Here is a 15,182-nt window from a genome sequence, read left to right as displayed (position 1 = left end):
TGATTCTAAATTTCTACATAATCCAAAGTTTGTCCCATTGGCACACGATTTTCTACAATGTACAGAAGTTAGTATGTTTCGACTTATTCATGTTAATTGTACACCGAATAAGCAATGGGTTTCTGATTGAGATTAAATTTTAAACAGTGCAGCATACCGAATAGAGTGTGTCAAGTTTGCTTTAAAATGCGACGTCTATTAGGATTCATCTCTTGAATATACCCAAAATGGTGAAGGGTATCATATAGTCGGCCCAGTCCGACTTTACTATTTTCCTTACTTATTTTGGCAAAAATATGGGATATCTGCCCATAGTCTATCGGTCCAATTTTTATGATAGCTTCCATATAAAGGTACTCCCCATTATTCGGTATTTTGGGTGAGTTTTAGCACGTTTCGTAACCGAATTTCCTCTAATTTCATTCTCATTCGGTGTCAAATATTTCTATTACAAATTTACTATGGTATAACCCAGTATTTATGAAGGTCCCAAATGTTGGAAGATATATTTTTGGCAGAAATTTGCCAATATAGTCCCATGGTTTGATATATACCCAATATAAGAGCCACGCCTCAGTCTAGGTATTTATACCCTGCACAACTATGTTGTCAGGGTATTATAGCTTTGTGTAGCCCCAAAAGTTTGTAACGCCGCGAAATATTGGTTGATATATAGTATACCGATCGTCATATCTCGACTAGCTGAGTCGATCTAGACATGTGTGTCCGTCCGTCTGTCCATTATAATTTGTAAACACGCTACAGGCCACAGTTATGGACCAATCTTCTAGAAATTTTGCATCTAGGATGGATTATGGCCAATGAAGATCCCTATTGTTTTTGGAAAAGATCGGTTAATATTTAGGGGATGAAATGGACCATAAATTTAATTTTTGTCGGTTTTGCGGTCGCTCCACCAGCCGCAATTATGGTCCAAACACCGGAATTTTTGCATGGAGAAGGGGATCGGGCCATATAATAAGCATGCTCGTTTTGATAAAGATCGGTCAATATTTAGCGGGTCAAATGGTCATTTGTGTGAAAAATGACAAAATTTGTATTCTATAGCATATATATTTACATTTTGAATAACAAAGACCCGAGAAGTTTATAGCATATCCAAGAGGAGTGGTTGACCTTTAAATTGGTGCTAATTATATGGTCGTATATACTCAGATGTGGGAGTTACACTTAAATATTTACAGGTGCTTACGTACTGAGATATTATTTAGTAACCCATTACCACACTAGAAGGCGGAAATATAGCGCTGATCGCTTTGAAATGTTCAATGAGGATCCACGTATGGTCAGGGATATCGGCTATAATTTTTGGTGATGATCAGATAAAAATTTTGGGATGAAATGGACCGAAAACTTAATTTTTTATGTTTTTTCGAAACGATCTATAGGCCACAATTATAATCCGAACATCACAACACAATCCACGATGAAGGGAATCTGGACAAGTAATTAAAAGGCTGTACTCAATATTGGGAATATTCGGAAAATATGTCAGTGTAAGAAGAGGTGCTGTCGATTTTTATCCGGCAAGAGGGTGCAACTATCACGAAATATTGCCCACGCTCAGAATAAACTTCGGTAGAAAGTTAGAGTTCCGTGGTAGTTGTGTAGGGTATCGTATGGTCGGCCCCGTCCGACTATACCGCTCCGCTCACTGGTTTTTAGATATGGATCTAGGCGCATTTTCCAATGCGCATTTTCGGTATGTCAAGTCACCTCTACACCGTGCAATTGGCTGATTTTATTCGTTTTCTATGGACTCTTAAACGACCAGCTCGGTACTGCAAATGTTTGCAATAAACTTGTTATTGCCGTTAAATACGATCAGGCCGAACCTTTTTAACGGAATTATCTAAAATATATCGAGAGGCCTCTGTCGAAGTAAATTTCTCCCTGGGTGTTTTCTCTACTCTCTGAAGACGAAATACGAAACTGCAGGCTCGGTTTGGAAAATAGGACAAGGAGCTTTATTTTATTTTCCTATTCGAGCCTGTAGTATCGTATTTCGTCTTCAGAGAGAAGAAAAAACACTCAGATAATTTATTCATATCGAATGTTACCAAATAGACCTACAGTTCACCCTTTAGAAAATCTCTTCAGATTTAGGTAAAAATCTAATACAGATTTTCGTCCAATTTGATGTAAATGGTGACCAAAGTCGCAAGGTTTGTCCGATTGAGAAACAATTTTGCACAGTGTACCAGATTAAGTATAGAATGACGTTTGTTATGTTGTGTTGAAATTGCTGGAAATGGCGAATCAAAAAACCCCAACGTAACATGCTGAATAGCTCGCAGTACTCGTTTTCTTCGATCCAGATTTACATATAGCTTTCAAACCTAATTTTATCCGATATTATAAAAATGATACTCCAGACATGAAATGTTGCATTGATTGTAGAATGTCATGTGTTAAGATTGGTTGTAGTCGGCTCATTTCATGATAGTGGTCCATCAAATATGTAATGCCTGTCTGTATGATAGTATGCATAATTCTGTAGGTTATTATAACGATCTAAGGAAAATATCTTATATATTCCCAAAATGGTGTAGGATATCATACTCGTATAGTAGGTCCCGTCCGGCAATTGAATTTGCCTTTCTTAATACAAACTCAAGTTTATTATAATTTATTTAAGTTTGCTGAAGCTATACTCAAATACTAATTTACTAACATACCAACAAACTGAAATGCAAATATTTTCCCATTGGCTTATTGAATTTATATCTATATTCTTTAGGTCTTATTTATGAAACCGATAATCCCGATATGGCGAAAATCTTTCAACTGGCCATTAGCAAAGCCAATGAAGAAAACGAAGATATCCGCCTACATGCTGTGACCATTGAAATAGATGCGGGCGATGCTTTTGGGACATCGAAAAAACTTTGCAAAATCTTACGGGTGAGTAAACATTTCAATGTTCACAAAGTTCGGCTAACATTTCCGTGTAGTCATGGTCATGGCAATGTGACCATCAAAGGAAGCCAAAAACTGGCCAACAAATTCAAAAGTTTATTAGTAAACTTATTTTTTTTCCTTCTTCTATTTTATCTTCGTTTAGCAAAATCTAGTGGCGGTTTTTGGTCCAACAACAGATATGGCTGCCAAGCATGCCATGAGTATTTGTGATGCCAAAGAGTTGCCATTTGTGGATTCACGTTGGGATTTCGGTGCTCAATTGTCGACAATTAATTTACATCCACATCCATCACAGCTGGCCAAGGCCTTGAAAGATGTGGTTACAACCTTTGGCTGGGAAACATTTACCATTATCTATGAATCAGGTTCGGAAGAAGAAGAAAAAAATAACACGAACACAACCAAGGTCAATTTGTTTACCAAACTAAACCATTTATGGATTTATTTTTATTTTTGTGTTTAAAGGAGAATATCTGATGTTTGTTAAGGAGCTACTTGAACTATATGGCACCAGTGGCCCCACAATTGTTGTACGCCGCTATGAACTTGACCTCAATGGTAATTATCGTAATGTTTTGCGGCGCATAAAAAACTCTGGTGAAAGTTCATTTGTGGTGGTGGGCTCTTTGAATACCTTGCCTGAATTATTAAAACAGGTGAATGGAAAAAGTTTTAACATTTTATTCATTGTTGTTTGAAGTTTATGTTAATAATATATTTCAAAATTTTGTTTTTCTTTTTCTTGTTGCTTTTGATTTTAATTGCCGCCAGGCCCAACAAGTTGGTATTATGACTGGAGCGTATCGTTACATAATTGGTAATCTGGATTTTCAAACAATCGATTTGGAACCATATCAGCATGGTGATACAAATATTACAGCATTTCGGGTGATCTCACCCGAATCGGAAAATGTTGCAGAGGTAGCCAAAATGTTATATGAATCTGAAGAGCCGTTTCAAAATGGTATGTAGTAGCATGCAATATGAACTTAAACACGAGACTGGTGCGCACGATAACTCTTGAAATGAATAATCGATTTCATCCAAACTTTGCACATCTTAATATTTCTTCCAAACTTAGTTCAAGTTCGAAAATGGGGAATATCGGTACACTCCTTCTGGTAACTCCCACACAAAATGGTCAATATTTTGCAAAAAATTAATTTTGTAATATCATGCGAACGGACTATTTGAAACAAACTTTGTACAACCTTTTATCTTAACCTATCCTAGATCAAATAGGAAGATGGGGCCCATTGGTTCACTCTTTCTGGTACCTCCCCCACAAAGGTTCAAAATTTTCCATATTTTTTAATTCCAATCCGATTTGAACAAAACTTTGAACGTCCTATTATCTTTACCAAGACTAGATTAAGTTTGATGATGGGACCCATTGGTCCACTCCATCAATTACATCCTCCACAAATGGTCAATATGTTCTATATTTATAAATCCAATATCAGGCAAACTTCTTATCTTTACGAAGCCTAGATTAAGCCCGAAGTTGGGACCCGTCTGTCCTCTCCTCTGGTGCACCCCCAAGAAGGGTCAATATTATATAATCTTGTAAATTTGAATAACCGAATTGATCACCATTACATCTGAAACATCTTTGATAAAAACATATACCTTATATAAAACGAATAATAAAACCTGTGTGTAAATCCGAATACCTTCTCCGCAAACCATAGGATGAGGGTATATACCTGTCTACAATGCCGACTGACACTTTTTTACTTGTTTTTAACAATCCAATGTTTCTGAAATAACGCGATGTGCAAGTGCCTTTGATTATTTTCCCCTTACAACCATTGTTGCCATTTTACTCCGATGGATGTATGGATTACATCTAAAAATTCTCCCCAGTATTCGATACTATTGGGGATAGGTTATCATCTCCTCGCCTCCCTCACTCTTTTTGCTAGGTATTTGTCCGTCACGGCTTTTTTGGGTATCCTTCTCTCCAATTCTCACGAAGAAGATGGACTCTCGTGACAGTCTCCATTGACTTAAGATGTGGCTTCTCTTACCATTAGCTTTCTCTTACGGTTTTTTGCCGTTCGTCCGCTCTTCCTAACCCTCTTCGCCACTTCCAAAAAATGTATATAAAATGAGACTAATCGGTTCGATCTTGTTCCTTCGGTTCATTCTGGTCAGTTTTCGCATTTGTGCCACGGATAACTGCTTCTTTCTTGTTGTGAACTTGACAAAGTCCTTGCTCACTTCATCAACCATTTTATCAGCCCCCTCGCTCCTTCGGCATTCTAGGACGGCATTCCTGTTTCCGAATGTTGGGCTGCTCTTTAACCTTAAGCCTATGGTTTGCGGAGGTCGTCGGAATTACACGCATGTTTTATTATTCGCTTTATGAAAAAGATTTAATATTTAATGTTGATCCAATTCAATTTACAAGTTCGAACCTTATAGGCTTGGACATTCATTTCGTCAAATATTGTTTTATATAAATTCGAAATTTTGATCTTTTGTGATCCTAAGGGAGTAGCATAAGGGAGTGAGATACCTAAGGGAGTATTCGGACTTGGTCTAGACTTGGTTAAAATAATACGTTGTACAATGTTTGACTGAAATTATACATTTCATTCCCCTGATATTGGATTTTTAAATATTAAAATTATTGACCATTTGTGGGGGAGGTTCTACAAGGTGGAGAACAATGGACTTGATCGATGCATGGTAAAGACAAATAGTTTGGTTTAAATCGGATAAAATTATTATAAAATTAATCTTTTCCACAATTTTTACAATCTTGTTTGGGAGGTACCAGAAGGATTACTTCCATCCCCATCTTCGCATTTGAACTAAATTTGGAATAAATATTACAATGTGCAAAGTTTGAATGAAATCGGTTACTCCCTTCGAGAGTTATAGTGCGCACCAGCCGGCCAGATAGACTGACGGACATTCATAATCGACTCCAAATATCCTAAAACGGATTTGGCAAAAAAAAAAAAACATGGAGTTTAAAACCAATAATTCGACGAGGCACATTTTTGTCCTATAAGTAAGATATGTTTTCCGAATACGAATACAAATTGTGGCTACCAGAAAAAGTGAACCTATATTTATAATTATACCCTTCACCACATTGTGGTACAGGGTATTATGTTTTTGTGCATATGTTTGTAACAGGCAAAAGGAAACGAGATAGACACATGGTTCCTTTTGAGAATATGCATAGAATCACTTTTTAAGTCGATTTATGCATGCCCGTCCGTCTGTCCGTTCGTCCATGTACTTTTGTGAACAAAGGTCGCATTCATGATTCGATTTGGATGACATTTGGCATAGGTCACTTATTTGGCCCAGGGACGAACCCTATTGAAATTGGGAAAATCGGTTCAGATTTAGATATAGCTCCCATATATATTATCGTCCGATTAAAGGTAAATGGTGCACCAAAGACCCTATTTACCTTTCGATTTGCACGAAATTTGGCAACGCGTAATGAATTAGGTCTAGAATGATGTGTGTTAAGTTTCGTGAAAATCGGTTCGGATTTAGATTAGCTCCCATATAGATTTTCGTCCGATTTAAGGTAAATGGTGTACCAAAGTCCCTTAATATCTTTCGGTTTGCACGAAATTTGGCTCAGCGTAATGAATTAGGTCTAGAATGATGTGTGTTAAGTTTCCTGAAATCGGACCAAATGAAAGATTTAGTATCGGTTGCAGAATGACATGTTTATGGATCCAATTTCATTTCACTGGTCCTTTAAAAATGCTACGTCTGTTAGGATTCATCTGTTGAATATACCCAAAGTGGTGAAGGGTATCATATAGTCGGCTACTTTCCTTACTGGACTAATTGGACTACTTTCCTTACTGGTTTTTATTGGAGAAATTTATTACCCAATAAGGAGCCAATTTTATTGAAAAATTTGTGCAAAATCCTCACGATCCACATATTTTGGAGGTAACGTTATGGGAGCAACCCAAAAAAAGTGGACCATTATTATTAATTTTTAGTGTTGAGATTTGGTATCCAATGAGAACACAAAGTGCGAAATTACAACGAATTCCTTTGAAAATCGCATTTAAAACCCACAAGAATACCGAAACTTTTGGAGGTACCTTTATATGAGGGATATCTGGGCAATAGATTGGAGGAAATCGGTTCGTATTTATATATAGCTGTCATATACATTCAGTCTTCGAATTTATTTTTTTGTTTTAAACCGTATACCAACTTCATTTAAGGTGACAAACTTCGATATTTGATTTCTTCTATTATTAAAAAAAATCGTTAACATATTTTACTCCACATTATTTTCCAGTAAATGTAATGACTATACCCAAAAATTTCAACATATACAATAAAAAATTTATTAGCGAATAAAGTGTGTCCTTGCCCTTGCAAGCCCAGACATCAAAGCATTTTCCTTTTCCTATTAAAGTCATAGTCGTTAACTTTCATCGGGTCACAAACACTCACACATAGACCAAAGGCATTAATTTTAATGCTGATTTTCGAAACACAATTTATAAGTCAATATTGTCGAACATTTTCACTCAATTTTCTTTATTTTCTTCCTTTTTTTATTCAATTTTATTACTTCCACACTTGCAACACGCACCAAAAACTGACACGCACACGAGAATAGTGTCATGTCCTTTGACTGTTAACATGGCTTTGGTTTATGACGGTGTCCAGTTGCTGGCCGAGACATTCAAGCATGTTCAGTTTCGTCCCGAAGCTTTAAATTGTAACGATGACAGTTCATGGGATAAAGGATATACGTTAGTCAATTATATGAAATCGGTAAGGACAGACAGAGAGAGAAAGCATAACATATGAGGGATGCTAGCATGTCCTTCATTTTTGTCGATAAAACATTTTTCATACAAAATTCTTTTCCCCTTTTTTTGTTTTATCTTTCATTTTTTAAAGTTAACCATTGAAGGTCTCAGTGGAGAAATAAAATTCGATTATGAAGGTCTGAGAAGTGATTTCACATTGGAGCTGATAGAACTAAGTGTATCGGGTGTACAGAAGATTGGCTCATGGCGGCCTGACGAAGGTGTAACCATTGATCGCCCACCACCCACTGTTAGCGGTGAACCGGATATGCGTTCCTTGGTTAATAAAAGTTTTGTTGTTATTACGGCCATTGTAAGTAGTGGTAAAGTAAAAATTACAATTTTATTTTGGAATTATTGTGTGTGTAGAGTGAACCTTATGGCATGCTGAAGGATGTACCCCACAAACTGGAAGGTAATGATCAATTTGAAGGTTTTGGCATTGAACTCATAGAAGAATTGGGCAAGAAATTGGGATTCTCCTACACTTTTCGTCTGCAAGAGGACAACAAATATGGCAGTTTGGATGCTAAGACTGGCAAATGGAATGGCATGATTTTAGAAATAATGGAGGGGGTAAGTAAATGGGAATATTATTTAAAGTTATTTTTGATGATATTACTAACTGCGTGTAAGTGGACTATCTTTGAAGTCCACTTCAACTTTGAAGTTGAAGAAACCCCCATAAAGTATCTATATTCATGATCGGAATAAATTCCATGACTTTTTATTTAGCCCATATCCATGCATTTTTCTGTTGTTTGAAATGACTATAGATCACGGATGAAGCTTTGCACATAAACTACTACTCCTAGGATGTTAGATGTTGAAGCTAAAATAAATCGATCCACTTGTTGGTATTTTAGGCTCTCATCTGGTATCCACGTTCCTACTAAATATTATCAGCATCGGTCAAAATTGTGTAATTTTCAAATCGAAACACGTATTTATCAATATCTGTACTCAATTCCACCAATATTTGAACGGCCAATATTGCGGATTCTTGGTTAATGAATGATATCAAAGTAGAAAAACTAAATTTCTTTAATTTGCCACAGGCCGACATTTACTTACATACTTACTTAGCTGGCTTGTGTCAGAACTTTCGTTCCATAAACCGAGCTTAGAGAAGTTTTCCAGGCTCGTCGGTCTTTTGCGCAGTTTTATTTTCAATTTGAAAGACCATTTTCGGCGATGTTGTCTTCGACTTGATCTTTCCAACGTATTCTTGGCCTTCCCCTTCTGCGGGAACCATCAGCTGGTTCGCTTTTATATGCCTTCTCACCGCTTTTATATATATTCACCGTCAACGCAGATCGGACCATAGATCTTTCGGAGAATTTTTCTCTCAAACACTCCAAGAGCTGCCTCATCTGCTTGTGCAAGTACCCATGCTTCAGACCCATATAACAGCACGGGTAGTATCGGCGTCTTGTAGAGTGTGAGTTTGGTCTTGCGGGAGGTGGCCTTGCTTTTGAGTTGCTTGCTCAGACCATAGTATCATCTGTTGGCCATCATTATCCTTGTCCGAATTTCAAAACTGATGTCATTCGTTTTGTTTATGACGGTACCAAGGTATATAAAATCTTTGACTACCTCGAAGCTGTAGTTCTCAAGTTCCACAGTTGGTCCGGGTCTACTGGACGTCTTGCGCGTTGATATCATCAGGTTTGTCGTCTCGCCGTTTACTGCCAGACTCACTTTGGCAAACTCCTCCCCAATTTGTTCAAAGGTGGCTGTTACCGCTCTCAGTGTTCGACCCATTATGTCAATATCATCGGCGTAGGCGAGTAAAATGTGTTGCTTGGTGTGCAGAGTGCCATTTCTGTTCACTTTTGCCTCTCGTATGACCTTTTCCAGCAAGATGTTAAAAAGGTCACACGACAAACTGTCACCTTGTCCGAATTCTCGTTCGGTATTAAAGGGCTCCGAGAGGTCCTTTACGACTTTAACTACTGATCTTGTCCCAGTTAAAGTATCCTGCATAGCCGAATTAGTTTTGCAGGAATGCCAAACGCAGACATGGCTTTAAACACCTCTGAACGAATAAGGCTGACGAATGCGGCTTTATAGTCGACAAATAGGTGGAATGTGTCGATGTGTTTTTCATGGGGTTTTCCCAAGATTTGGCGCAGGGTAAAAATCTGGTGAATGGTTGATTTGCCAGGTCTGAAGCCGCATTGGTATGGTCCAATAATGTCATTGACCATTGGTTTCAGTCGTTCACACAGTACGCTGGATAGCACTTTATATGCGATGGGAAGGAGACTTACTCCTCTATAGTTGGCACATATCGTCTTATCTCCTTTTTTGTGCACGGGACACAGGATGCTGAGGTTCCAATCATTGGGCATGCATTCTTCTAGCCAAATTGTACTAATCAGCTGGTGCATGCACCTTACCAGCATCTGACCCCCAGTCTTGAATAGTTCGGCTTGTAAACCATCGGCACCTGCTGCTTTATTATTCTTCAGCCGATAGATTGCTATTCTGACTTCATCTTGGCTAGGTGGTATACACTCTATACCATCATCTATTATTGGTTCTGGGGTATCCACTTCACTGCTACTATTTGGTACCAGAAGTTTTTCAAGATGCTCCTTCCAGATCCTCAACACGCTGTCTGTATCTGTCACCAGATTTCCTTATTTTTCTCTCAAGGAGGGTGTGCCTGAACCAAAGCCTTCGGTTTGGTGTTTTACCCGTTGGTTGAATTTTCGGACTTAATTCTGACTCCTGTACATCTCGATTTGGTCATGCTCACGCTTTTCTTGCTCTTTCTTATTTTTTCTGAAAATACGTTTCTCTTCTCTCCTTTTCTTCTGATAGTTCTCCATCGCATTACGTGTTGCTACTGTCTGCAGGGTTGCCCTATACCTATTCATATTACGACACTCCTGATCGTTACACAGATTTCTTGATGGTGGTCTTTAGTACCCAAGTGTTGCTTTTGCTGCAGTTTGTAGAGAGTGGACAATTTTCTGCCACTGTGCTTCTATATTATTATCATGACCAGGAGTGCTTTCGTCAAGCAGTTGGGTAAGTTGAGCGGAGTAGGCTTCTGTTATATGTTGTGTTACAGCTTTTCGACGTCAAATTTCCGTGTTACATTAGATCGCACCTTTGCTGCTACATTAATACGGATGCGTACCTTGGCTGCCACAAGGTAATGGTCCGAATCGATGTTCGCTCCCCGGATCGATCGGACGTCTAAAACACTGGATAAATGCCTTCCGTCTATCACAACATGATCGATTTGATTTCTCGTTGTTCGATCGGGAGAAATCCAAGTGACCTTGTGTATATCGAGATGCTTGAATCTGGTTCTGCTAACTACCATGTAACTACCATGCCGTTGTCTGATGTTTCTTCATGGAGGCTGAATTTTCCGACAGTGGGCCCAACGATATTTTCCCTTCCGATTTTTACAGCAGAATTTTAATGTCATAGCCAGGGCCACGATCATATGCTGTTTCTAGGCGCTCGTAAAATATATCTTTGGTCTGTTCATCTTTATCTTCGGTCGGATCATGGGCGCAAATGAGACTGATGTAGAAGAACTTCGCTTTTATACGGATTATAGCGATTCGCTCATCTATTGGAGTGAATCTGGAGACGAGGTATTTTATTCTCCTGTTAACCAATAATCCGCAGCCAAATTCATGTCTCGTTTCAAGGCAGCTATAATACAGGGCTTAATCATCTGATTTACTTACGCCAGTCCCTTTCCATCACATTTCCTGTAAGGCAATAATATCGGCTTTGTACTTCTTGAGTGCATCCGCCAAAGAGAACACTGCGCCTGTTCTGTACAACGTGTGCACATTCCAGATCGTTGTCCTTTATACGTTTGCGGGGGTTGTCAACATTAGGGGGGTTTGTTTTCCTTTTTCTTTGCTTTTTCATAGTAGGTTGGGTTTTCTGAGAGTAGACAACTAACCCGACGGCTCAACCCATTTTTTTATAGTTCTTATGGGTGAACTGGCGGCACATATTACCTCACTATTTCATCGGGTGATGAAAATAACTCCCCAGGTGGCACCGCGGGGAGGTCAGTGTCCACAATTGAGTTGAAAGGGTGACCAAGATAAGCCTGGACTTCGCCACGTTAAAGCCAATCAGAGCCGTTGCCTCTTATAACCATCCCTTACGCCACCCAACCATTTAAAATGACATAATAGGTCCAGGTACAATATTTATTTGTCGAGGTCGGACACTTTAAATTATAGTAGACCGCTTACTGGGTATTTTCGTTGCACCGATTTATATGTGTGTGCCGCAGATATTTCCATTTCTCTTATGTAGAACCACTTCGTTTTTAGAAGTAAACAGATCAGGATATATGGTATATGTGACCTTATTAACAAGTAAAGACACTCAGGTTGAACCAGAATCTTGAAAATACCGAAAATTGCGCGCTATCGTTTGACAACGATTTCTGAAACCCTCGAAATAATGTATAGTGGAGTTACGGTTATATGGGGGCTATACCAATACGACTATAAAAGTGCCAATCGGTGTTGCCGACAGATATATACCCTCAGCTTATGGTTTGAGGAGGTCTTCGGAATTACAAACAGGTTTTATATTTAAGGTATATATTTTCATCAAAGATGTTTTGGATTTAATATTGATAAAATCGGTTATTCAATTCGCTTCAAATTACACTTACAAGTTTATAACATAGAAAATGTTGACTCTTTGTGGGGGAAGTACCAGAAGGAGTGGAACAATTAGTACCATATTCGGATTTGCTCTAGGCTTGGTAAAAATAGTAGGTTGTACAATGGTTGGATTTATAAATATTGAAATTTTTGACCATTCGTGAGCAGGTACCAGAAGGAGTGGACCAATGGGTCCCATTTTCGGAATTAATCTAGGCTTCGTAAAGATATTGGTTGTGCAAAGCTTGGTTCAAATCGGATATTGGATTTATAAATATTGAAAATGTTGACCCTTTGAGGGGGAGGTACTAGAGGCAGTGGACCAATGGTTCCATTTTCGGACTTGATGTAGACTAGGTAAAGATAGTAGATTGTACAAAGTTTAGTTAAAATCGGATAGTCCGTTCACATGATATTATAAAATTCATTTTTAGCACAATTTTGTGGGGGAGGTACCAGAAGAAGTGGACCGATATTTCCCATCTTCAAAGTTAAACTAAATTGGAAGAAATATTACGATGTGGAAATTTTGGATGAAATCAGTTACTTCGTTTGACCGTTATCGTGCGCACCAGTCGGCCAGACAGACGGACGGACGGACATTAGTAAACCGGTTCCAAATTTTCTGAAACGAATTTGGTCCAAAGAAACAAGGGGTCTAAAACAAATATTTCGATGAGCATATTTTGGCCGTATCAAAGTGTATATACCGTCGTTAGCCATAATTCTAAGGGTATAAATATAAAGATACATTAGATAACTTGTCCATACATTTCAAAATTCCGAAATTTTTAGGTATCGTTATATTGAGGGTGATTTTTGATAGGGAGATTTGATACTCAAAAAGAACCAAAAATACGAAATTACAGCCAAGTCAGAGGAAAAAATACCAAATCTTGGGATGTTCCCATATCGGTACCCAATACCAAAATATGGACCGATATATCCCGTTTGCAATGCTTAACATCCTAAAGTACTAACAATGTCTGTGCACAATTTTAGGTTCTATCAAAATTGACATAGAATCGTGTTCCGATTAAGAATATATAAGGGGAAGGGACACCTATAACATTTTTTTGCTTTCAAGTTTCATAAAAATTTGAAATATGTTGTTACTGTTTTAATGGACGAAGTCATTATGTTCTATACTGCCCCTCCAGGTGGGCTGATTTCATGTAAATAAGTTTTCAAATCCCGATTGGCTCGAAATTGAGTTTGCTTTAAACCGGTCCAAAGTGGAATATAACCTGCAATATAATTATGTCAATGTTCATAGAAACTGCGAATTTAATTCCAATGTCTGCTCAGTTGACTTGAGCAAAAAAGCTAAGTGTGGTTAATAGTGTGTTCCGACACTTTATAATCTTATTGTAAACCATAAATGTTACCGCCACTGGTGATCATTAAGCCCCAAGTCGCCCACTTATTAATATTAATGGTCTGTATTCACCTGTATAAGAAATATCGATAACATACATCGATTATTGATAATTATCATATACTCCTTTTTATACATTGTTCTTCTTGTACTAAAAAATGAAGTTAGAAGCAAGGAGTTTAATGCGTAAGAAACTCATCTTTCTTTTGCAATAGTTGGTCAAACAGTTAACACACTGATTAAATTAGATGGTTTGAAACCAAAAAGTATGTATAAAATATAACTTTATATATTATAATCCCTAACGTTATGAATTTATTTAGGAATTAAAACATATGGTTGTGCCACACAGTGGAAATAAAGAAATACATGCATTTCAATAAAACTAACCCGTGTTGCTGATTCATTCAAATCATCTGGGCCATCTATCGTGAACAAATTTTTAATTCTTTTTGATAACAAAAAAGGCACTACATTGTCAAAGGCAGTACATTTTCAAGAGTGGACTCGGGATTGGAGAAACCGTCTGTTATCCCCTCAACCAATCGGATATAACCTCGACCTTGGTCACACGTAAGTATTATAATGGATTCTTCCACACATCAGGTCGAACAACATAACCTCAATGTCACCAACGACGCCTTGCCACAAATATGTGATCTCTGCCACGAGAGTATCAACGATAGAGTCGTAAGTTGCAGTAGCTGTAAAATGCCGTACCATGAATCATGCAGTCGAGTTTCATATCCCGACGAAAAATTCACGTGTTCTGCATGTACTCAAAATGCTACCAAATATTGTCGGTCTGCAGGCAGCACGCAGTCGTCGTGGGACTCAAAAGACACTATAAGCAGCAAACGTGCGCTTGAGTTAAAACGTTTACACGAAGAGAGAGAACTCGCTAAAAAACGCGATCAAGATTATCTGTCTAAGAAGTATCAAATCCTGCAGGAAATGATGGACAATGGAGAATCACCCTCGTCAGCGTTAAAAGGGCAGGTAACTCATGATGTAACGGCAACTCAAGAAAGACCTACAATGGACACTGAAGTCGAACAAATGAATAACCCAACCGCAAAAAGCCCGTCGTCATGTGCTCCAATAATGTCATATACAGCACCTCTTATGACAACAACACAATCTTCATTACTTCCAAACAATTTTTACGATACGAACACATTTAATGCTACTCGTTTTGTAGAACCGATTTTTAACCTTCATTCTACAAGTTACCAAAACCCGCATCATAGGTCGACCAGCAGTAGAACCCACCAACAATCGTTCATAAACTCTGCACCAACCGATAACCCTCAAACGGCGAACTTCACAGAGCAAATTTCAAGAACACAGCGAAAGCTCACAGCAGATCAGCTACACTCT

At 38.1% G+C, this 15,182-nt stretch overlaps 1 protein-coding gene across 1 annotated transcript; it reads left to right on the top strand.

Annotated features, from left to right (window-relative positions):
* Nucleotides 1-2,757: 2,757 nt before the first annotated feature.
* Nucleotides 2,758-14,492, top strand: LOC133333809 (glutamate receptor ionotropic, kainate 2-like; the record flags this gene model as incomplete). Its single annotated transcript, XM_061542103.1, has 8 exons — nt 2,758-2,925; nt 3,086-3,308; nt 3,409-3,599; nt 3,715-3,907; nt 7,565-7,722; nt 7,852-8,073; nt 8,130-8,336; nt 14,409-14,492. Coding segments are annotated over 8 exons (1,446 nt in total), but the record flags the coding sequence as incomplete, so codon positions are not given.
* Nucleotides 14,493-15,182: the final 690 nt, after the last annotated feature.

Source organism: Musca vetustissima, unplaced genomic scaffold (assembly GCF_032173495.1).
Source record: "Musca vetustissima isolate MV318-11 ecotype Yass unplaced genomic scaffold, APGP_CSIRO_Mvet_v1 utg37716, whole genome shotgun sequence".
NCBI lineage: Eukaryota > Metazoa > Arthropoda > Insecta > Diptera > Muscidae > Musca > Musca vetustissima.
This window is presented reverse-complemented; position numbering and strand designations above follow the sequence as displayed.